General features: G+C 46.3%; 1 protein-coding gene across 1 annotated transcript in view; it reads left to right on the top strand.

The window, feature by feature from the left end:
* The window catches only part of C18H12orf56 (chromosome 18 C12orf56 homolog), a 70,966-nt gene extending 46,066 nt beyond the window's left edge, over positions 1 to 24,900 (top strand). Inside the window, exons 6-13 of the mRNA XM_028869648.2 lie at positions 432 to 576; positions 4,397 to 4,503; positions 5,879 to 5,968; positions 14,755 to 14,878; positions 18,616 to 18,690; positions 19,134 to 19,208; positions 22,282 to 22,460; positions 24,645 to 24,900. Of these exons, the coding sequence (XP_028725481.1) occupies positions 432 to 576; positions 4,397 to 4,503; positions 5,879 to 5,968; positions 14,755 to 14,878; positions 18,616 to 18,690; positions 19,134 to 19,208; positions 22,282 to 22,460; positions 24,645 to 24,771 (922 nt within the window). The 3' untranslated portion in view covers positions 24,772 to 24,900. The remainder of the gene's footprint in view (positions 1 to 431; positions 577 to 4,396; positions 4,504 to 5,878; positions 5,969 to 14,754; positions 14,879 to 18,615; positions 18,691 to 19,133; positions 19,209 to 22,281; positions 22,461 to 24,644) is intronic.
* The last annotated feature ends 317 nt before the right edge of the window (positions 24,901 to 25,217 follow it).

Raw genomic sequence — 25,217 nt, 5'->3', positions numbered from 1 at the left:
CATTTAATTACATGTAATTTACATTACGTTGCCGGCCATTTGTGCCAAGTTCCACTGGTTTCCCTGTCAAGTAATGATATGGAAATTCATTTATAAATACACTTACCTCAGCCAAGCAGTTCATGGAAGGAAAACATTAAACAAATAACGTTATTTAGGGCTCCTGGACTGTGTGAGTGATACACCTGAGCCCATGGAAGAGTCTACCAGAGCCAGCTGGTCAAGGGCCGGGGTGAAAAGTGAGTGAGAGAGCGACAGACACCCTTTTGTGGGGGTGAGGCGTCACTGCTTTTCCCTACGAAGGTTGGGAGTTCGAAGTTCGGCTAAGATCCTACCAGTCACAAACTTTTATAGACTTGTCAATAACTGTGATATTTGTGAACCACCGTTTGGTACGCTTTACATGAATCTGTGTGTGTGTGTTTCTGTAGATCCGAGGAGAAAATTAAGCACTTCAGCCAACTTAAATCTGAACTTTTTCTTCAAGACAACACTTTGAGTAAGATACTGTGCTTAATTACGGAGCTTAGAGTAGCAGCCCAGAGAAATTTCATCCTGAAAAGACTTTTCTGGAAAGTAAGTGTCTGGTTCTTCGTCTTTAAAACTTGTCTTATCTGGTTAATCAAATCTAACCATGAGTTAGAATAGGAATACAAGTCGTATTCTGGTGCTGTATTTTAAAATGGTGGTTATATTTAACGTCGTCGTCGTGTTTTAATATTTAAAATCTTGTGAGGTACTCGATATCACGCATGTCTATGGGGAAAGATGGGACTAAATGGAAGCCACCATACCAAGCAAGTGGAACGTGGAGTTGATATTGTCCAAGGAGAGATGGTAGGCGGCCAGCTTTTGGCATGGGAGATGGAGGAAAAGGAGATTTTCACAAGTTTCTCCACACACATTTTTCTTTAGTAAAAATATATATTAAAAAAACGCCTTTAAGCACAGGATTGGTATTTTTTTTTTTTAAAGAAATGAGATCCCCAGTGAGTCCTGGCAGCTTGAGTCTCACATGGTAAGTTAAAAATGCTTCGTTCTCAGTTTTTACTGGGAGGCATTAAGAAGCCACGGTAAGAAATGGTGAGCACGTGTTAGGGCGGCTGCGGTGCCCCTGGCCACACATGTCGCTGCCTCCTTCTTAGAGAGCAGCTGTGACAGAGTGCACAGACACTCAGTCCTTCAAGCCGTTGTGAGGTGCTTGTACGCTGGTGAATAACCATGTTGGTTTTCCAGATGAGAGCGGCCTGCTGTCTTAGTGTGGGTGGCTCTAAGGAAGTCCCTGGGATGTGGGTTCGCTGGGCCAGCAGCCTCAAGCAAATCAAGATGGTCAACGACCTAATGATTTGAAAGGGCAGCTAGAGAGAGTTAACTGGTCAGTTTATCACAACAGGGTAAGGGCATGGCGCTGCACCGTCTGAATAGTCAGAAGTGGTAGATCCTATTAGGAACATGCCGTGCACACTTTGACTCTAGGATTCAGAGAGTTGTGGGGAAATAGAGATAGGCACCAGGCACTAAAATAACTGAGGACGTTGATTATGAAAATGAAATTCATACAGAAAAGCTAAAGACATTGGGTTATCTCCTCCCCAAGGACCCAGCAGACCTCCCCTGCCTGTGCATTATCCATTTCATCTACCCTAATTGTGTGGATTTGTTTGCCCAAAGACCTTCTGCAGACTTCCTTAGTAAACTGAACACGAAATGCGTGGCTGTAACCTTTAAAAGGGCCGTTGTTTTGGCAGGGCAGGGTAGTCCGTGGGGAGCCGTGATCTGGCCGATCTGGCGAGGGAACTAATCCAGCTGTAGATTTTCCTAAGGAAGGGTTCGAGCCCAAGGCTGCACCTCTAAAGAGAAGTGAGCAAACTGAGATGGGAGCTGGTTCAGTGCCTGAGTGAAATTACCCTTGAAGACCAAGAAATCGCTTAGCACCGAGAGGTTCTGCTTGGTTGGGGGGCAGAAGCCGGCTCTCTGCAGAAGGACACAGAAGACCGTCAGATGGTGAACCAGGGCCTGGAAGAGGACTGGAGGGGCGGGCCCAGAGAAACCCACCTGGACAACCCGAACACAGGATTTGAAGTGGATTTTTAAGTAGAAGAACAGGCGCTACCTGGGGTTAGAGAGGAGGAAGCGTGCGGATGTTGGTGGCTGTTTTAAGCACCTCCAGTCTTAAAGCAGGCCTGATGTAGGGAGTGTTGCTGTGGAGCAGAAAGAGGGCAGAGAATGAGGCCAGGCTGAGCTCATCCACCCCAACCCTTCATCTCTCTCATCATGGTTTGTTTGTTTGTTTGTTTGTTTTTTCGAGACAGGGTTTCTCTGTGGAGCTTTGGAGCCTGTCCTGGAACTAGCTTTGTAGACCAGGCTGGCCTCGAACTCACAGATCTACCTGCCTCTGCCTCCCAAGTGCTGGGATTAAAGGCGGTGCGCCACCACCGCCCACCCTGAGCTGGGTGTGATGATTCCAACACCAGGTGGTACTCTCCAGCCGCATCCGCTCCTCTATTCTTTGCTTTTTGTGGTACACATCTTCCATTTTTTTTCTTCAGTGAGGACCTACCTGTCCTTCAAGGCTCAGCCCAAATGCCACGGTTCTCCTCCCTGTTCTCCTCAGTGAGGAGCCGAGGCACCTTGCTCCTTTGGATTTCCGGACCTAGTCTGTGCCTACCACTCTTCGCTATTTGTAGTCCGTGGCGCTCGGTTCCGGAGACACTATCTGCACGTGACTATTAAGCGTTTGGATGTGGCCAAGGATGGAGGCAGTGGAATTTTAACTCTAGTCAATTTAAATAGCACCCCCTGGTAGCCGGTGGCTACCGTACTGCGCCATGTCAATTTTCAACATTACCCGTAGCATTTTAATAACTCGGCAAACATTTATTACATTCCTAATCAGTGTGAGGCGTGGTCACAGGCATTAGACATGGAAGTGTGATTGGGACAGAGTCCTTACCCTCAAGAACTAAGCATGGCAACTCCAGCTGTTGGCTCGGGGCTCTAACCTACCACGGCACGCTCAGGCCCAACACAGTGCATGTATATCCCATGTCCTGGAAGCTATTTTTGTTAAATCGAAATCGTATTCTCCTGTGAAAAAATTAATCTGTTGTGAAGTTTAGGAATAAAACCACCCATTTCATGCTTCACACTTGAAAATACTAGTCATTTTCAGCATAATGCCATTAGCTGGACTAAAAGAGATCTTTGAGTTCCGTTTGTGGAACGTTGAAAGGACAGAGTGAATAGAGGTCACGGGGGTATATCTTTATTTTAAGTCTTTCCATGTTTTTGTGGCTCCTCCATGGTCCTGACCATACGCATCCACAGATAATCCGGGAGTTTTATCCTCACTGTCTCTCTTTGCCACAACCTGGATCTGTTCTCATGTTCATTTACTCAAAAGTTAGCATCTCTGACCAAGGAAGACAGCATTCTCAAATCCTTTCTGGAGGATTAACCTTTCTATTAAAAAGATTATCTTTCACGGCTGGCCGAAGCTAAAGCCCTGGTAGGCTTTGGGAGCCAGAGCCTGGCTAATGTCCCCTGGAGCTCACACTGAAGCAGGGAGATTAGAAGTACTTCCAGTGTTCGGGGCTGGGTAAGAACATCAACACTTCCATCTACATTTCCTCTTTGGAAGTGAACCTGGTGGGCCAGGAGAGATGGTTCAGTGGTTAAGAGAGCACACTGCCCATGCGGAGGACTGGGGTTCAGATCCCAGCACTCTACAGGTCAGCTCACAAGCACTGGCGTCTACAGCTTCAGGGGATCTGATGCCTTGTTCTGACCTCCCCCGGGCACCCCATCTAAGTAGTGTGAGCTGTCGCTCGTCCTCAGAGGTCCGGGGCAACCGTGAACAACAGGGGACTAGGAAGGAGAAGCGATTGGGCACCTCTTGTACCGACTTCCTGATTTTATGGACGGCTTATTTTCGTGCTTAGCTGGTAAACTTGAACAGGAACACAGAAACATGAGTTGCTCAAATCTAAGTGTGTGTTTGGATAAAAATGACAGTCTGTATTTCAATCGTATCATCAAAAATATTCATGTTTTCCACTGCTTTTATTGGCTATTATTACACTGTTATTATACTGTTATTACACTACTATTACATGGCACACTTGGCTTCGTGTCACTCAACTCTTTTCGTGGCCTTACGATGGCCTTACACGTACTTCTGGATGGCCTTCATCGATGCCGGGGCCAGGACTCACTGAAATCCCAGCTCTTGGTATTTCGCCTGGATGGCAGTGTCTTCTGTTTGAATTCCGCTAGTTTTAAGAAACCGTTGTAAATCACTTCTTGATCGAAGAGATGTTTTCTCTGTCCTATTATGTGTGGGTGGAGTTTTAACAACTGGCGGCTTCATGATTTCCTTCCCCACTTGCTTTTGCAGACCAGTGAGCTTTTCTACTTCCTAGTGAACAAGCTTCATGAGTATTTGCCGGAGTCCAGAGATAAGAGTGCTCTTCAAAATAAAAGCCAAAGAGCCAACGAGCTGGTGTAAGTACTAACTAGAGACTCAACGAGCTGGTATAAGTACTAACTAGACATCCATGAGCTGGTGTAAGTACTAACTAGACATCAACAAGGCTGGTGTAAGTACTAACTAAACAATCAACAAGTTGGTGTAAGTACTAACTAGACAGTTGGATATTAGTCCTCTAAGGCAGAGGTTCTCAATCTGTGGGTCGTGACTTCTTGGGCTTCATACCAGATATTTACATTATGATTCATAATAGTAGTGTAATTACAGTTATGAAGTAGTAGTGAAATAATTTGATGGCTGGGGGTCACCACAACCTGAGGAACTGTGTTAAAGGGTCACAGCATTAGGAGGGTTGAGAACCAGTGTTGTAAGGTGTTAAAAATAAATGGGAGATACTGGAGAAAATATATGCACTATTAACGATTAGGGATACTGCAACTTTTGCTTTACATAGATTTTTAAATTTTTATTTTGTTTTGTTTTTTGAGACAGGGTTTCTCTCTGCAGCTTTGCACCTTTCCTGGAACTCACTCTGTAGACCAGGCTGGGCTCGAACTCACAGAGATCCGCCTGGCTCTGCCTCCTGAGTGCTGGGATTAAAAGCGTTCACCACCATCACCTGGCTTAGATTTTTAAATTTAAAAATTATTTCTTTATTGTCATTTAATTTTCTGAAACAGGGTCTTGTACTCTGGAATATCCTAGAACTCACTATGTAGACAGGCTGGCCTCAAACCTGTTTCCCAAGCGTTGGGATTGTAGATTATGCTACCAGGCCATACTCTCACATGAATTTTTTAAAATAGCATTCAAAACATTTTTAGTGCACACACAAGGAATTAGTAATAAGGACTGCCCTCAAATAGGGAAATAGCTACCTCCGAGACAGACATATTTAAAAAAGGAAAATTAGGGGTTGGAGATGTAGCTCAGTGGGGTAAGAACACAAAGTGCTCTTGCAGAAAACCCGTCGTCAGTTCTCAGCTCCCACATCTCACAAGCCCCTGTGACTCCAGCTCCGAGGTGATCCAGTGCTCCTGGCCTCTGTGGGCACCGGCACTCAGGTGCACAAACCTACATTCAGGTAGACACATACAAATATTTGAAAATTAATCATTGGAAAAAATTACGCATTCAGAAATGCTCACGCTTGATCCTGACACGAAGCTCTCATTCAGTCAGTAGGCACTTTTTGACCTCCTCCTGTATAGCAGCCCCGGGCAAGGTACTCAGCCAGGGCTGGTAATTTGGTGCACAGAATTTGATGGACAGTTTGCTAAATGAATATCTGAGAGCAGTTCTCTCAAGGCTTACTGCTTTTGTGGGATTCCGACCTTGTGGAGCCGTATCGTTTTCATTATTTTTGTTTTGTTTTCTCTCATTTTCTAGGGCATGTATTGAAATTACACAGACCCTAGGACTGATGTTCAGAGAAACGGAAGTTGAATCATCACGACTGAGCACACTGGCAGCTAAGAAGTAAGGATTTGTGTGTGTGTGTGTGTGTATGTTTTTTGTGTTTGAAGAAGACGTTGGGACCATGTAGTCTCTGCCAATGCTCTTACTGTCTTCTGTTTACCGCTCTAGTTGGCGGCGTGAAGGGGGGAGACTAAAGTCTCGTGCAATGGCCAGCTGAAGTCAGAGTCTCAGGCAATGTATACACTGAGCGTTAAGAAGAGTCACCCGAGTATAGTGTACAGTCACAAGGACCAGCTGCACATGGCAAAAACATGTTTTCCCATGGAGTCATATGAAAAACAACAGCTGAAGTGAACTCACTCCTGTCTGCTGCACCTGGGTGAAGACGAATGCTAACCAGTCTTATTAAATAAAAAAAACAAAAAAAAAAAAAAAAACAAAAAAAAAACCCAGAGCCAGATATCAGGGTTAAAAATCCAAGAGATCAGAGGAATAGGAAAAGCCACAAGCCAACCTCACCTCACCGACACCTCAGCTTCCAAAGAGAGACCTACTTCCTGTCTACCCACACCTATATGCCTTTCTGTTCTGCTATCTCATTTGCTCTCTCTGTCCAGCTGCATCACTTCCTCTTCTGGCCCAGCTCTGTCACTTCCTGTCTGTCTGTACAGACCTCCAGACCTTTATGGTTAACTAGTGCTGGAATTTAAGGAGTGTGCCACCACGCCTGGCTCTGTTCCCAGTGTGGCCTAGAACTCATCGAGATCCAGACAGATCCCTGCCTACCGAATGCTATGATTAAAGGCATGTGCTACCATTGCCTGACTTCTATGTTTACTATAGTGGCTGACTCTTTCCTCTGATCCTCAGATAAACTTTATTAGATTGCACAAATAAAATATCGCCACACCTGGGAGGGGCCTGGAAGCACATTCAAAGAATAATTCTGTGTTTTTTTTTGAAGAAACTGAGGTCACAAGACTCTCATTTTTTTGAGTTTTCTCACAAGCACCGAGAATTCCCCTCACACCTCTCCGTTCTTGATCCATGTTCCGTTAGTCTCCTAAAACTCCCTGCCCTCTATCTTCCCTGTTCAGCCCCTTGTGGGCACATTACACTCCTGTCTCCCCGTGTCCTTCTGAGCTGTGGAGATTAATTGGCGCCTGCTAAATTCTTTCTGCCCCTCTGCACCAGTAAGGGTACAAAGGTTTTCTTAGCATAACACCTTTTGTTATAGTTCGGTAGACTTGAAAAAGACCAAATGACCCATCATCATACAGTAAAAACCTCGGAAACAGAATCTCCATTAGAATTTATGCACAGCAGAAAACTTTATTTGCTAAAGCAAGAGTTACTATAGTCACATTTTTATCCATAATTATGGGCTGCTTAACCATGGGAATGTGTCTACCTATAGAAATTTAGATAGCACAGACTACTAGACACCTAGACAATATGGTGCATGTATATGTATACACACACATATAAAACATGGAAGGTATATGTATATGTATATCTGTTCATATATTCATATCATGCTGCTTATTGCCCCTAAGGCCATCATCAATTAAACAATAAGTGATTCAGTCACGAAGAGAACATGATGCAAGTGAGATTCAGTAAAGAGATGCATGAGATCTATGAAGGCTGTTGCCTTCATCACATTGCATACTCTTTATTTTATGAGTGGTTTGCTTGCGTGCATATATGTCTGCACACCATGTGTACGCAGTTCTGGCAGAGGCCAGAAGAGGGCGTCAGATCACCCAGGACTGGAGGTGCAGGAAGTTGTAAGCCAGCCACCCTGTGGGTGCTGAGGATCGAACCTGCATTTCCCTGGGGAAGAACAGCCGATGCTTTTAAGAGCTGAGGCCTGTCTCCTGCCCCAGCATACTCTGTTTTAGCAAACTACGTACACATAGGCACACACTCTAAGATAATGATTGAAAGCCGTAGCAGAGTAAATCCATGAACCAGTAACATCGCTGTTATAAAAACCAAGCATTATGTTGTGATTAGTAGAATTCTTGTGCTATATTTTTATAAGACGTGAAACACAGCATGTTGATTAGTAGCTCTTCGTCACGTGTGTAATGCTGTGGAGGGAGAACACTGATAGGATGGCTGTAGTTCCATCATGCCATAGGAAGGGTGTTTTTCTTAAATATATATATATATTTTGAGACAGGGTTTCTCCATGTAGCCCTGGCTGTCTTGGAACTGGCTCTATAGACCAGGCTGGCCTCGAACTCAGAGAACCCTCTGCCTCCCAAGTTCTGGAGTTAAAGGTATGTGTCACCACTGCCCAGCGATGAATTATTTTTAAAAATGTGTATGTGTGTGTGTGTGTGTGTGTGTGTGTGTGTGTGTGTGCCTGAGTGTGTATACGTGTACCACATGTGTGCAGGAGCCCTTTGAGGTCAGAAGAGGGCGCTGGATGCCCTGAAACTGGAGTTCCAGGCAGTTGTGAGCCTCCATGTGGGTGCTGGGAACTGAGCCAGGGCCCTCTGCAAGAGCAGCCAGAGCTCTTACCTGCCAAGCGGCCTCTTTAGCCCCAGGAACGGGAAGTTTCTGCTTTATCATCTCACGAGACCATACTTCAGCATGCTGTCACTGAGGACAGTGACATTGCCATGTAGCACATGACCGTAACTGTGACCTTTCTCGTGAATGACCTCGTAAGTTTTACTAATGGGGAGGATGCAGTGTCAAAGAAAGGTATTTTAATGTGGTCTAACTGAGAAGTGTCCCTTGACCCAGTAAAAGGAAAGAAAAGAAAACAAAGCAAAACCTCCCCTCCCCTCCCCTCCCCTCCCCTCCCCTCCTCTCCTTCATGCTTATGCAAACAACCCTATTTAACTTAGTGGACACACACTTGCACACACACACACACACACACACACACACACACACACACACGAAAGCAGAGAGGAACTTGTTGGGGAAGAGGGGTTTCATCGGGGAGGGGAGTGGGGCAGGGGAATGGGGAGTGAAAACTGCTAAAATTCATTACCAACCTTCATGAAACCGTCAAAGGATAAATAAGAAGCATGCGTCCACAGGAATGTGGAAACGTGAACCTTTCTCACACAGCTGTCTAGCGTGGGTGGTGAGGCTTTCCTCTGCAGGGCCAGCCGGGGCCCAGCTTCCTCCTTTTTGCTATTCTGTCACGTTAAAAACGTTTAATTTAGCCGGGCGGTGGTGGCGCACGCTTTTAGTCCCAGCACTCGGGAAGCAGAGGCAGGGGGATCTCTGTGAGTTCGAGGCCAGCCTGGTCTACAGAGTGAGTTCCAGGAAAGGCGCAAAGCTACACAGAGAAACCCTGTCTCAAAAAACAAAACAAAAAAACAAAACAAACCAAAAAAACCCCAACGTTTTATTTATTTATTCAAACCCTATACAGTGTGTTTTGATCAGTCCCTCCCAATGCCTCTTCTATCCCCACCCCCATCTCCTTCACTACTTCATGTACTTTTTTTTTTTAAACCACTGAGTCTGATTGGTGCTATGAGAGAGAGAGAGAGAGAGAGAGAGTGTGGCGCCATCTCCTGCAGCATGGGCTGCCTATCATGGATGGCCACATCCAGAAGAAAACTTGAGACCCCCTCCCCCATTAACCATCAACTGCCCAGAGTGCCTGCTCCGGGTGGAGGTTTGTGAGCCCTCCCCTATCCTTCCTGGGATTTTGATTGGTTCGATCTTACGCAGAATTTGTGCCACTGTGAGTTCACGTGTGCACTGGGCCCGTCAAGTCCAGAAAAAAACAAACTTGAAGCTTCTCTTCCCAGCGTTTCCCTCTTCCTGCCCCTCGTCTGCAATGATCCCGGAACCCCGGAAGGAGGAGGTGTGACTGATCATAGATGTCCCACGTAGGGCCGGGCTCGCCACAGTCTCTTCACACTGCAGGTCGATGACCAGTTGGGGGTCTCTGTACTAGCTGCCATCTCCGGTGAAAGAAACTTCTCTGGTGAGACTGAGAGAAACAAAACAGTGATCTGGTGGTTCAGGGAGGTCAGATCCCAGAGGAGCTCGGTGCGCCTGGGGTACGGAGGAGTGGGGCTTGCCTGGCAGAGCCTACCATGTGTTTTTCTGGTTTTTAAAGATTGATTTATTATTTTGTATTTGTGTGTGTGTGTGTGTGTGTGTGTGTGTGTGAGAGAGAGAGAGAGAGAGAGAGAGAGAGAGAGAGAGAGAGAGAGAGAAAGAGAGAGAGAGAGAGAGTTTATGTGTACCGTGTGTGCAGTAGCCCACAGAACCAGAGAGGGCGTGTGGTCCCTGGGAACTGGAGTTACAGGTGGTTGCGATCTGCCCGACATGGGTGCTGGGAACCGAACCCAGGTCCTCTACAAGAGCACTGTTGACTGCTGAGCTATCTTGCCAGCTCCCTTGCTCTCCAGCCGTCTTTCTCATGCTGTCCCTGTCCTCATGATTGAGGTGACCTTCGAGGGAAGCAGAAGGGAACAAAGGGCAAGCAGATGTCCTTCTTGAGCAAGGCCTATGGCAATTCTACCCACCTTTGATTGCTTTCCGCTATCCCAATTCAAAACAAAACCAAAACCACACCCTCCCTTGGCGATAAGGGTGGCCTTTAATTGTTCTAACTTGGTTTGTGGTAAGAATGATGAGCGGCGCTGGTTACTGCACGGAAAGGTCATGAGCCGCGACAAAACCCAGTATCAGAGCTTTGTTAGGAGGCGGGAGGCAGAAGAACCAGGCCTGGGGGAGACGCACATGCAGAGAGCAGAGAGAGAGACAGAAAAGAGATGGGGGGGGGAGAACAGAGAAGGGAGGAGGGGGGGGTCTGTGTCTGGCTTTTTAGGGTCCCCCGAACATGCGCAGGTGGGTTTACAGAGCTACACCACACATGCGCTGATTGCGTGACCTCGCCAGCCATGTGTAGGTAATCGCCAGTGCGCACTGATGAGGTAAGATGCAGGACCCCTTATTCAGCTCCTGAACTGCGCATGTGCGGTCATGCAGCTGGGGTGAGGGCAGAATCCTAACAGTTTGACCCCATCAGCTTTAGCAAACCTTCCTCCCAGACAAGGCTAGCTCTTTTCCTAGCCTTCAGTATGTCTGCTCAAATAGCTGCAGTAGGGGTGTGGTGATAATATTAATTTTTAGGCACTTTTGATATGCGCAGGGTTACCACGAGAACAAAGATGTAATGGGATAGCATTAAATCTACTGCCCTGTGACAAATTCCATAAGCTTAGCGAGTTAAACGTTTAATTATTCTCTCCCGTCTCTGTGGATCAGGACTCTGGGCAGAGTTAGCTGGGTCCTGGGCTCCTGAGTCCAGACATTCCCATTGTGGGGTTGACTGGATTCAGTTCCCTCCTAAGCTCATGTGAGTGGTCGTTGAGAGAGCAGTTATAGTTGGCAGGCTCCGTCCGTGAGTTCTGAGAAGGCTCACTTCTGCAGGATTAGATCATTCCCACCCAGGATCATTTCCTCTGAACTGACTGAAAAGTCAATTAATGATGGGCCTTGGTTTGTATGTGACGAGTCCTTCATATTACAATCTAACATAGCCCGGTCATGAGTGACAGCCACTTACAGTCACAGGCTCTGAATTCTCCTGTGGGATAGGAGTGTTGGAGACCATATTAGAATGCTACCTTCCACAATATCACAGACTACGTAACCTCCAACATATGTACTCTAAAATAGAGTGTAATATACTTAAAATCCATTTATTATAAGTGATAACAATCTGAATAATAAAATCATTCAATTGTTGGGACAGTTTTTAAGTCTGTGATGTCAATCCTAGAAGTCGCTATTTTCGGGATGAAGCTACATTTTGACTAAAATTGTTGGCCCGGAGAGTTTTAAAGTAAGTCAGTTGGTAGAAGGGGTGGATTTCAAATTAAATTCCATTTGAGGAAATAAAGAAGCGGTATTCATTTAGCGTTTCCTCTTTATTGTTTCCAGAAGCGGGAACTTCGTTAGTTCAGCCCACCTCGCTGCATTCCTGAAATGCGCCGGGTTCTTTTGTACTTTGGTGGCATTGTGGTCGAATTCATATATTATCACAGTAAGCCACCTAGAACTTCCGAGTTCTTTCTCTCAGATTTGAAAAGAAACTGTTACTGAAAACGAAGGACTGTAATTAAATAGAACCAAGAACAGAATGTCAGTTCAAACCTCAAAGCTTCAAAAAGGAGTGTTCTTGGGCTGAGGCGATGCTTTAGTGGGTAAGGGGGCTTGCTGGAAAAGTGTGGGGACCTGAGTTCAAATCCCCAGAACGGACATAAAAGGCCTGGCAAGGTTGTGCTTGCCCCTAACCCCAGTGCTGGGGGGCGGGGCCAGGGAGATGGCTGTGGCCTCCAGCCAGCCCAGTTCCACGTTCAGTGAGAGACCATGTTTGAAGGAATAAGACAGAAAGTGATAGCCTAAGATAAGAGACTCCCTCTTCTGCATGAGCACAGGAACACACCCAAACACGCTTGTGCACGTACAACACACACACAAACACACAGAAGAGTATTAGAAATAAAAAAGGAAAGTGAGTTTGACTGTTTTGTTATTTTATTACTTGAGAACGGGTCTCATGTTGCCTACACTGGGCTCGACACTGTGTAGCTGAGGATAACTGTGATCCTCCTGCCTCTGCGCCCTCAAGCGCTCAGCCTGTAGCCTTCATGCCCATCTGTGCCGATGCTCACACCCAGGGCCTGTACATGCTGAGAAAGCACTCTGCCATTTGAGTTACACTCCCCGCTCCAAGACTGGCCATTTCAGATCGCACAAATAAAGCAGTAGATAGTATGAATGACCTTTACTGTTTGTGTGTGTGTGTGTGTGTGTGTGTGTGTGTTTAGAAATATAGTGCATATTAAGAATTAGACTAGTGCTGGGAATGTCATTCTGTATGTTGTGAATGTGTGGTGCTCTGATTTGGTTGATAAATAAAATGCTGATTGGCCAGTAGCCAGGCAGCTAATACAGTATAGGCAGGATAAGCAGAGAAGAGAATTTTGGAAAGAGGAAGGCTGAGTCAGGAGTCACCAGCCAGACACAGAGGAAGCAAGATGTGAAGGCGGAACTGAGAAAAGGTACCAAGCCATGTGGCTAAACATAAATAATAATTATGGGTTAGTTTAAATGTAAGAGCTAGCCAGTGGTAGGCCTGAGCTAATGGCCGAGCAGTTTTAATTAATATAAGCCTCTGTGTGTTTACTTGGGTCCAAGCAGCTGCAGGGCCACAGGAGCTGGGCAGGACCAGGAAAACATCAGCTACAGACTAGCTTTTTGAGTTGAAAAACAGAACTGTATATTTCTTAGCATTTTGGTTGACTATGGGCTTCTGATCATGGTAATGATTTAAATGATTGTGAAAAGCCTAGGAAGTTTATAGTGTTCCTTGTTTCATTGTGAAAAGTGCATTCATGCTCATAGAGAATGTGTGTGTGGTCCTACCATTAAATTATTTCACTACTGCTATACCTCAAAGCTACGTTATTGTCTCCTGTTTTATAGCTGATATTCCTTACTTCTTCCCACTCTCCCCTCCTACCTCTTCACTTCTTCCCTTTCTTTGGTTTTTACTTAAGACAGGGTCTCATGTAGTTCGGGGATTGGCCCTGAACACACTTCAGCTGAGGATGACCTTGAACTCTGTAATCCTCCTGTCTCTACCCAACTGACTATGCCTAACTTCCTCCCACACCTTTTTAATTATTAAATGACATCTTACTGTGCTGCCTAAGAAGGTTCTAGATTTCTGGGTTCAAATGATCCACCTCCTTCAGCCACCCGGCTAATGAGGAAGACACCACTGTGCTCAGTGAGTTCATAGTCCTGTGGCCTGCTTTCGGCTCCATTTCAGTCACAGCGGACTTGTATGTAGCATCTGAAGATACTCTTATAGACTCAGCTGTTCAGGATGCACAGTTTGAACTGTGACTTTTTTTTTTTATTGTTAGGTAATTAGGTATCACATACTGTCAGTCATGTGTACGACTTGTTTGTGCAGGTTAATGGACAGTTACAGTGCATCTGAAGGAAAAGACCTCAGCTTTAGACTGGATTTATTCACCAATAGCTAGTAATGTTTAATGGTGCAGCAGATCCTTAAAAGTCTCAGGTTAAAAAAAAAAAGGGGGTGGGCGGGCTCTGGAGTAAAAACTTTGGGTCAAATGAGCATTTTAAGAAGTATTTCAGCCGGGCGGTGGTGGCACACGCCTTTAGTCCCAGCACTCGGGAGGCAGACCCAGGCAGGTCTCTGTGAGTTCGAGGCCAGCCTAGTCTACAGAGTGAGTTCCAGGATAGGCACCAAAACAACACAGAGAAACCCTGTCTCGAAAAACAAACAAACAAACAAACAAACAAAAGTATCTCACTTTAGGGATTGGGGATGTAGCCCAGTACATGTCAGGTGCTGCTGAGACTTGACCTGACTGAGGTAGGGAGGGAATAAAGAATGAACAGACACACTGGGGTCACGTGACCCATGCTTGCTCTGACGGAGAGTGCCTACAATGCACAACAACCCAGAACCTTATCAAATTTATTGTATATTGCAATTTTATTTAAATTTCAACAAAAAATTAAAATAAACTCATTTTGAGATAGTCACCTGTTTGTCTAAAGGTCCAAAAACTCAGTTAATTATCTGGAAAAAAAGAGAAAAAAAAAGATGTTCCATGTCAGTTAGGAAAATTCAAGCCAAGCACAACATACATTTAGCAGGGCGGTGTTGGTACATTCCTTTAATCTCAGCACTCAGGCAGAGGCAGGCGGATCTCTGAGTGTCTGTAAGTTTGACTCCACCGTTTTCCTTCTAAAAGCTTTACCCATTCGTGGCTTTTTATTGATTTTTTTTTTTTTTTTTTTTTTAGGGGAACACTGTTTAATCTCTTAGTGATCTTAGTGAGCAAGCCTAAGCTTCCGAAGTCTTGCTCCTCATCGAATGCCCAGACGCCGTGTGATTCAACATCAGCCGACATCTCCTTCGACGCTCAGGTGAGAAGAGAATTGGGGGGGGGGTCGACGGAATGCAGCATATGGGGGCTCTCGTTTCTCTGTTCTAACGTGGAGCGTGATGCTGTAGAATGCAGCAGTATGTGAACGTTAAAGAGGACTTTAGTTTGTTTGTTTGTTTTTCTTTCTTTTTTTTTTTTTTTGTTAAAGATTTATTTATTTATTATCTATACACAATGTTCTGCTTGCTTGCAAGTACCCGAACACCAGAAGAGGGCACCAGATCACATTACAGATGGCTGTGAGCCACCATGTGGTTGCTGGGAATTGAATTCATGACCTCTGGAAGAGCAGTCAGTGCTCTTAACCTCTGAGCCACCTCGCCAGCCCTGTTTGTTTGTTTTTCGAGACAGGGTTTCTCTGTGTAGTTTTGGTGCCTGTCCTGGATCTCGCTCTGTAGACCAGGCTGGCCTCGAACTCACAGAGATCCGCCTGGCTCTGCCTCCCGGGTGCTGGGACTAAAGGCGTGTGCCACTACCACCCAGCCAAGAGGACATATTTTATTATTAACCTAAAATCTTAGCTATTTGGCCAATATTAATGTATCTATGTTTTCAGGTATATAAACTAAGGAAAATAATACTGTTTAAAAATGACATTCATCTGCCCAAATGTCTCTATGAATATTATTCAAATACATGTAATTCTATAGCAGAGATTTTACCAAAAGACAAACAAACAAAAAAACCTGCAAAAGAATGTCTTCCATATGTTCAGGTCAACTTGGGCTGTATTTTATCCTAACAAGTGGTTAGTGCTCATGCAATAAGACTCACTTCTTTTTCTAATGTTTTAGCAAATCATTAGATATAGCAAACTGTATAGAAAGCATATTTCCAAGCGAACATACCAGCTTATAATCAATTTATTTTGAGCCAAGTCAACATTGATTTTTTTTTTCCTAAAGGGTGGGATATGGTTTGATGTTTTTTGTTTGTTTGTTTTGTTTTGCTTGTTTGTTTTTGAGACAGGGTTCCTCTGTGTAGCTTTGGAGCCTGTCCTGGAACTCACTCTGTAGACCAGGCTGGTCTCGAACTCAGAGATCTGCCTGCATTTGCCTCCCTAGTGCTGGGCTTAAAGGCGTGTGCCACCACCGCCACCTGGCTGGTTTGACAGTTCTTAAGCAGACAATTAGAGTTATGTTTTAGAAGGTGTATCCCCTCAGTACGTTTTTACTGATTCATCTATTTGAGCAAACTGTGCTGGGCAGAGGTCCAAAAAGTAAACAAAGCAGACGTAATTTCTGCAGCCACAAGTTCGACAACACTCACCATCAAACTAGTTCATAAGCTGGCGAGAGGGACAGATGTCCATGAGACAGACCAGGCCTGTACGTTGAACACCTGACACACTCCTTGAAATGGGAGAGTGTGAATAGAGACTGGAGAGTCGGGGAGATGCGGCACGCATCAAGTTCAGCTGTTAAGCTACTGTATGCATGGTGTGGGGACGCGTGCCCGGAAATCCCGCATTTGAGAAGTGCAGGTGAACGGAGGCCTGTAGGTCAGCCTTGCACTGTATAGTAAGACCTTTTTGAGGAAGGGGAGGAGGAGGAGGAGGAGGAGGAGGGGGAGGGGGAGGGTGGAAGTGCAGCTTAGTTGAGGGATGACGGAAGTCAGAAGGAAGCCCTGGAGTAGAGAGGTAGTTAAGCAGTTAGGAGCACTTGCTACTCTTGGAGAGGGGCCAAGTTCAGTTCCAAGCACCCACATTACCATTAACTCATAACTACGTGTAACTCTAGTTCCAGGGGTCTAATGCCCTCTGTGGTGTACATATGTACATGCAGGCAAAGCACACACACACACACACACACACACATATATGTATATGTATTTGACTTTTTGAGACAGGGTTTCTTTGTGTAACCCTGGCTGTCCTGGAACTCGCTCTGTAGACCAGTCTGGCTTCGAACTCACAGAGATCTGCCTGCCTCTGCCTTCCAATTGCTGGAATTAAAGGTATGTGTCACCCAGCTAAAATAAATTTATCTCAAAAACAAAAGAAGAAGAGGGAAGCTTTTCCTGGCCCCCAGAAGAGACTAGCCCTCTTCAGAGCTGTCTTGGCTTGCTACGTTTTTCTTTTGGACCTTTGACTCAGTTCATATCTGTGCCTTTCCTTACTCAGTTGCTAGCTTGGCCCTGTTTCTTCAGTAGGCTGTGTATTCCATGAGGGTAGGCAGGGAGCCTCCAACGTCTAACAGAGGGTCTGATGCATATTTGTTAAATACATGCACAAAGAGGAAGAGAGATCCTAACTCATGAAGAGGGTAGATTCCAGAATATCTTAGAAATCTGAACTGACACCTGACATGAAAATCAAGTATGGAGACTAGAAGACACGTTTTAGAATCTGACCTATGAGTCAGATACGAGCCACAGCAAGAAGGCTGGTTTCATGGGGGAAGCCCTGAGCTTGGTTTTGGGTTTGTTAGACGAAAATGTCTAGTGGGCAAAACAGATGGGTGTAGGTTTCATGTCTGCAGGACGTTCAGATCTTCTGTGTAGATGTAACCAACCATCTTATTAAATAAGAAACACAGAACCAATGTAAAAGAGAAAGCCAAGAGATCAGAGCTCAGAGCTAAAATCTCACCCTTCCTCCTGCGGTGGTCCTAGCTTCCCAAAAGAGAGCTATTTCCTGTGTGTCTGTCTTTTCATAGTTTTTTTGTTCTGCCTTCTTATTGGTTGTAAACCCAAACACGTGACTGCCTCGTCACTGTCTGTATGTACAGCCCTCTAAGTCTTAAAGGCATATGTCTCCAATGCTGGCTGTATCCCTGAACACACAGAGATCTATGGGATTAAAGGCGTGTGCCACCACTGCCACACTCTTGCTATGGCTCTAATAGCTCTGACCCCCGGGCAACTTTATTTATTAACATACAATTAAAATCACATTTCAGTACAATTAGAATACCACCACACTTCTGCACTGGGCAATCCGTGTGGCCATCAAGAGACAGTACAGATTTAGGTCACCAGGTATAAGAGGACAGGAGACACCAGAGCTCATCCTGCACATGGTATGACGGCAGCGCCTAGGCCTGGAGCATGTCCACAGGCAGTTCTTGTGACCAGAGTGGCTTATGTGCCCTCTCAGCTGCCTGGAGATCTCGTGAGCAGAGGTCTCTGAGTCCCGTATATGCCCATTCCACAGAAGGAATAGACATTCAAGCTGGCACAAGCCCAAATCCCTTAGAGAACCTCTGGCCTCAATCCTAAGGAGCATGTTCACACCGTGAAAGGAAGTAGGATTGTTGATCTGACTGATCCTGTGGACCCCAATGTGCAGATTTTTCACGTTTTTGTCTAGATTATTGTATCTTTCCCTTATCCACATGTGGGTCATTAAAAATTTTGTCTCTTCACTGGAGTAGCTTTGTTCTGGTGGTCCTGGGGACTGAACACACGCGAGGAAAGCACTCTAGTAGCATTAAGCTGTGTTCCCCAGCTCTCTTTTTACTTTTCATTTTGAGACAGGGTCTCACTAAGTTGCCCATACAGGCCTCGAATTTGTGGCCTCCGTGGCCCAGGCTCTTTAGTGTCTGGAATGACGTGCCTGAGTCAGCCAGCCCAGCATGAAAGCCCCCTTTCTGGGAATGAAAAGTGGACATCCCAGATTAAAAATTTACGTCAGAAATCCTTTGCCGAGGACCTGAAGGGAAATGGCTTTTGTGGCCCGGCCTGTGGCAGCGCATTGATGATTACTGGAAATTCTAGTTACAGGCGCTCATCCTGGAATACACAGACACAGCGACAGCCCTGCTCTATGAGATCCTTCTTGTCTTTCAGCAGGTACAGCGCATATTTTATTATAATTCTAATTTGATTAGGTTATGGTCGATAGCGTAACATTTTTGGGAGGACAGTCTCTAAAACTGGTTGGCCTCAGGGATACTCCCTTCTCCTCAAGGCTATTATAGGTTTACAGATACTGATGTTTAAAGATTTGATTGATGCCCGGCGGTGGTGGCGCACGCCTTTAATCCCTGCCAGCACTTGGGAGGCAGAGGCAGGTGGATCTCTGAGTTCGAGGCCAGCCTGGGCTACCAAGTGAGTTCCAGGAAAGGCACAAAGCTACACAGAGAAACCCTGTCTTGAAAAACAACAACAAAAAACAAACAAACAAAAATGATTTGATTGATGAGGATTGGATAAAAACGTATTGGGGGGGGGGGAGAATTCGTTTAGATTCGACTTAGACTTCAGGAATATAACTTGTGTCCTTGAGTTTCTAGGGAAATCTTGCCTTGGGATCCACAAAGTTTGCTATCAGCTGGATGATGTCCTTTCTACAAAGCTGCCCTCCCACAGTGAGTACTGAGCAGAAAAAGGCCCGGCTTACTCGATGCTATGTGTTTAATTAATAAAGCGCAGGCATTGTCCTAGGATTTACTGGAGTCTACAGAGCAGAAGCAAAAGATAAAACTTGATGATTTTAGCCGGGCGGTGGTGGCGCACGCCTTTAATCCCAGCACTCGGGAGGCAGAGCCAGGCGGATCTCTGTGAGTTCGAGGCCAGCCTGGCCTACCAAGTGAGCTCCAGGAAAGGCGCAAAGCTACGCAGAGAAACCCTGTCTCGAAAAACCAAAAAAAAAAAAAAAAAAAAAAAAAAAAAAACTTGATGATTTTATTACTTAATGAAAAGAAAATGTTTTTATATTTGAGACTGGAATTAAACCTATTAAAGTTAGGGCTTAAGATTAGCTTTATTCTATTAAAAAAAACTTTGAAGGTATACGTAGCAAAAAAAACGTTTAGCTATTGGCTTGTAATTTGATTAAAACGATGGACATTTGCCATAAGTAGAAAACGAACAGAACACTTGGGATTGCTGTGTGCTCTGCCCCTGCAGCCAACACCCTGGTCCCCAACTCTGACCTCTTCTAAGATTCCATTCACATCCAAATGGTCCATGTCTGTTGTTCTGCTAGATCACAGCCAGAGGGAGCTATTTAAGAGAAAAAATGGGATGGCCGTGCCTTGCTCTTAGCTAGCTGGGTGATCTCTGGGCAGCTTTTCCCTTTGCCAGCCTCCCTCCCAGGCCCCCAGGGCGGGACATCTTAGAGCTTTGCCGCCTCATCTGTTCCCTCCTTCATCCTGCACTGCACATCTCTCACCTCAATGGCCTCCCCCACTGACTCCACTGCAGGATCTTTCCCTCTGGGTAGGTCTTATTCTGGGTAGGTCTTATTCTCTTAGGTTACCACAGAGTGCCACCGAGTGGGTGATTTATAAAGGGCAGAGGTTCATTTGGCTGGCTCATTTTGGAGGCTGGTTGGTTCAAGATGGAAGAACCATCTCTCAAGCGGCTCTTGTGGCGTCCTTCCATGTCACACATGGGGGATTGGTTTTCTAACATCTGAAAACACAAGCTGTAGCAATCTGTGTCTGAAATACTCCGCCCCCTTCCGGCCAGTTAACCCTCACTCATCTCTGAGTCCTCAGTGCCACTTCCTGGAGCGGGAAGGCAGAAGATGATTCTCTGACCTTCTCACTGGGTCAGATCCCCCATCACAGTCACACAGTGGACACCGGGGCGTGCCTTCCTCCTCCCCTTGAGCCTGTCACTGTGGCAGTTTGCACTGGCTTCTGTGGTTATGTGGTTCTGTCCTGTGGTAGCTGTCGGTGGCCTGTGTCTCCCAGCACACTTTCCACTAGGCACCTGGTGAGATCGGACCTCTCTCTTCACTCGATGACTTTGGCCTGAGTCACTCTGGGCAGAAGTTGTGCAAGCTTGTCTAGCACACTCCTCTAGGCTCACTTTTCCTGCTGGAATCCTACCTATAGCGTTTCCCACGGTGACGGGCCCACCCACTGGTGTTCCCGAGTGACCTGGAAGGGCTGTGTAGTGTGAACAAACAGAGATTGTTCTGTTCCGTACCGAGCACTGGTGAGCTGAGGTTTGTTACAGATTAGTCTATCATGACAGAGACAATGGCTGTCTCCATGGGGCGTGGAGACAGGAATATGTCTAGAGTGCCAGGTGCTCAACAAAATACCTAATGCACTAATCTTCGTGAAGCCTTCACCCCTCAAATCTCTTCCCACTTCCCTGAACTTAGTTTCCTTCTGCTCATTCATGTGTTCCGTGAGTCAACACATGTTTTTACCGGACATCTCTTCAAAAGGTAGTGTTTGGGGCTGATGAGCTCGCTCAGTGGGTAGAGGTGATTGTTGACAAGCCTGTGGAACGGAGTTTGCTCCCTGGACCCAGTGCACACACACACATACACACACACACACACACACACACACACACACACACACACGCAGTAAATGGAGTGCACACACAGATAAGGTAGCGAGTGGAGTTCTTGTCATGAGGTCATGTATTCTCTTTCCATATGTGAGCGTATGCCCTGTGGACCTGTTCCCAGCTGGGAACTACTTTTCCGGAGCGATGACGTTGAGTGTGTTCTGAAGAGTCTGTCATCCCTTGACAGATCCCTATGACACAGTTATGCAAAGCTGGCCAGGGCCACGGTGTACATTTATCAGTAGACTAGCCTACTGCCCAGAAGAGTTTAAGGCCGCCATGTTGGCTCCTTCAGCAGCGCGCAGAGCTCACCTAGTCTCAGCTTCATCTGGGAGCACCATAATTTTTACTTATTCATACGTGTATATGCAATATGAAAGACGTCTACTTACCTTATGCAGCGATTGTAGGCTCTACGATCTGGCTGAGTTCCTAAGGATCTCAAACAAATAGGGAAGTCCCTCAATCACTCTTGAAAGGAACAGAGTCAAGTATGAGGCCAGTCTGTGACCATGAAGCCTGTCAGGATGAAAGGCGCCCCGAGGCAAGGGAACATGGACACGTGGCGGTATTAAGCCAGCTCTGAGCAGTAGGGGGCAAAAGAAGACCACCTGAGAGAAACTTGCAATAGAAGAAACCATTAAGGGGGTGTGGCCATTGGACGTAGCTACTTGTCAGCCAGCCCTGATTATGTTACCTAGTGAAACCAAGGTGCTGTGAGCCGAGGAGATGGTTCAGCAGGTCATACACTTGCTGCCAACCTGAATTCATTCCCTTGGGAGAGACCTGCCTTAAGTAAGCTGTCTGCCGGCTTCCGTGTGCACACTGTGGCATGCACGCATAACATGCCCCTCCCAAATAATTAAAAACGCAATTTAAAAAAAAAAGAAAACAACAACAAAAAAAAATCAAAGTGCTAAAAATTAAAATGGTAATCACTCTTGATCTGTGGTCTGGCGCTGAGTACCATCTCAGAGGGAACTAGCCCCTAAGCCTTGTTGGAGTAAGCATGGCAAGGGCCTCACCCCAGACTTGTAGTCAGTGAGGCTGACAGCTGAAATCGGGTGCGTGCGTGAGGGTGGGCGGTACCCTGTGCCCACGCATAGCGGCGTGCTTCTCCCCGTCTAGGTGGCTTTTGTGGCCAGCATTGTGAAGCGGGTGGCGAGGGGCCTCTCGGCCTCGCTCCAGCTGCTGACCCCCTGCCAAGCGGTCCTCTTGTACCAGCAGTTCTACATCCTCAGGAGCTGCTTGCAGTACAGCAAGGCTCTCGCCGAGCACATCAGGAGCGACCACAGCGAAGAGTTCAGGTACGGAGGGAAAGAGCGCGCCCAACCAAAGGGCTCGCCGCCGGCTCGCCGCTCATTTTCGCGGACACCGCCCACAGGACCCGGTGTTTAGGGGGAACCGTGATGGAAATCCCACGTTTGTTTTTAGTAATACTTTAATTGGATCGCATCACAGGTACGGTGGAATTGGGGACAGTTCTAAGAACCTCCGAGGGGTGTCCCTAGCCCAGAATCTACCTGTCACTCATCGTCACCGGCTTGTGCACAGTTTACATTGCACAGAGGTGTAATGATGTATTCCAGGGTAACAAGCCCTCGTGATGAAGGGGATGATACACTATGAACCGTGAGTTCAAGTCCGTTGCTGCACATGCATTGGGGGTGACCAATCAGGAAAGGGGGGCAGTAAACAAACGCACTGGGGGATCTGTTGTTGTTTTATTTACACTTGTCACCCCCAGCGAGAGAACAGTAAGCAGCAGCAGCCAGGATTGGTTCCGTCCATCTGTCCATCCAGCTCTGCTGCCCCCCAGGGTTCCACTTTGGCTTCAAGGCTAACAAGGCCAAATGCACTTAGCAACGCACCCTGAGCTAACACGTATTCGAGAAAAGCTAAGGTGGTTTTTGCCATCAACGAGAAGGACGTGGCTTCACCCTTGGTTCAGAGGGAGACATCAAAAGATGCGGAGGCATACACGATGGCTTTGTATTGGCTTCAAAAGGAGTAAAGTCAGCCCTCTGTGTAGACTCTCTTTTTCCAGCATGTGCCATTACACCAGAAGGTCCACTCTGGATACCATAAAAGGGATTTATCTGGCTCCAAGTGGATCCCACAAAGCAGTCCCAGCACACTCCCCTTCCCACTTTCTAGCTTCCTTTTCTTTCTCATTAGGAAAAATTGACATAGCGTGAAATTTACCCCTTCGGAGCATATAATTTGGTAGCTTTGAACACATTTCACAATATTTTGCAACTGTCATTACTGAACTGCAGAACATTGTCATTATCTAAAGGAAACCCAGGACCAGTTAAGCAGGCATCCCATTTCCCCCCTCCTTCTCAGCGGCTGGTGGCCACTTACTTACACTTCCTCCAGACAATCATCCAACAAGTGACCTTTGGCCTCAGGTCTTTCGTTTACCATATTTCCAAGGTTTATCCATGTTGCAGCATGTATAGCACAAAACTCCTGCCCTAACCTGCTTTTCCATTCTGAGACAAGGTCTTGCAGTGGAGCCCAGACTAGTCTGGAACTCACTCTGTAGCTTCAGTTGGCTTTGAACTCATTGCAAACCTCTTGCTCTAGCCTGAGTGCTGTAATTATAATTATGATCGCATGTGTCCTCATGCCTAGCCTAATTATACAAGACCTAGTTATAAACTTTAGAAACAATCAGGACAGCTGGCAAAAATGGTGTCGTACTCCTGGATGGCCACAGCTGGCTGGAGCTCCCAGCAGGACCCTGTCAGGAAGATTGTGTGCCCTTTGGCTAATCTCCCCCCCCCCTTACTCTTCCCACCTTGATAGTTTACATTTCTTGTGGACATTCAGGTTTGTAGTCTTTATTTTAATCTAGTGGTTTTTGACTTACTTTGCATTAGAATCATCTGGGTAGTTATAACACTGAGCCAACCGTGGGCCTTCTGTTCTGGTTCTCCTAGGGGCATGGTCTGGGCACTGACAGTCTTTAAAAGCTCCCCCAAGTGATTCTGTTATTCACTCAGGGCTGAGAACCATTGGATGCTACCCTAGGGGATGGCTGAAGGCTGTCTGTATTCTTATGGAGAAGCCTCTATGTAGAGGATGTGGGAGCTAATCCCTTGCTCTTTCCTCTTGACTGGTCCTGATGGGTTATCTGAGCTTGCCCCCCCCCCCCTTTCTGTGCACTGCCTGATGAAAACAGTCCTGTCCTGTCTTGTCGTCTTGGTTACTGCCTCCGTGGCAGTATTAATTCCTTTCCACTATTTCCACTATTACTTCCTTTCTCAAGTGAAGTACGTATGCTGGCTGAAATGCACACATAGCAAAGACTTTTCTCGGTCCTGAGTACAGGAGGTTGGAAGTCTGAAAACGTTGCGCCTCGTGGCTAAGACTCCCCCGAACCCCCCCACCCCCGACCTGGTGCAGTGAGTGTGAAGGCACTGGCTGAGCCAATGTGAAAATTCTCGTTTCTAATGTGTGTTTTGTTTCTCTGTGACTTGCAGGTACTTCATTCATATGCCAGCCTTGGAAAAGAGGCTCCCTGTGAGCTACCCTATTACGGAGCCCACCACTCAGCTCTGTCACGAAGTTCTACAATTGATTGAGCAGAAACAATATGCAAGATTTTAGAGGAGATAAAGTATAAAGTGTTCAATGAAGTCCCATATTTACGAGAAACAGCCTTTTGACTTATTTAATATCTGGCTCTCCCCCGAGAGAATCTTGTAAAGCTTTTAGTTAAATATTCATTAGCACCTCTTTTAGGAAGCCTGAACTTTTTAAGTAACTGTGCCTAGGCTGAGAGCATGCAGCTCAATGGGATAGCCCTCGCCACGCCTGTGAAGACGTGGGTTCAAGATCCCGCACAGGAAACCTGGAACAAAAAGCTAAGCGCCACAGACACCGTCTAAATTTTTCTTGATGTACGTAAAGTGGTGTGCCTCTCCAGAATGAAAGGTCCCTCACAGGTGGGAAACACAGAAGCACAGAGCAGCTCAGTGTGCAGAATCTATCTGGTGGGCTCTGTCGCTGCGATAAGGGTGATTGGTAGAAGCCACTGGGACACCCCCAGCTAG

This window comes from Peromyscus leucopus, chromosome 18 (genome assembly GCF_004664715.2).
Source record: "Peromyscus leucopus breed LL Stock chromosome 18, UCI_PerLeu_2.1, whole genome shotgun sequence".
In the NCBI taxonomy this organism is placed as follows: domain Eukaryota; kingdom Metazoa; phylum Chordata; class Mammalia; order Rodentia; family Cricetidae; genus Peromyscus; species Peromyscus leucopus.
Note: the sequence above shows the minus strand (reverse complement) of the source record. Positions and strands in the feature narration are given on the sequence as shown.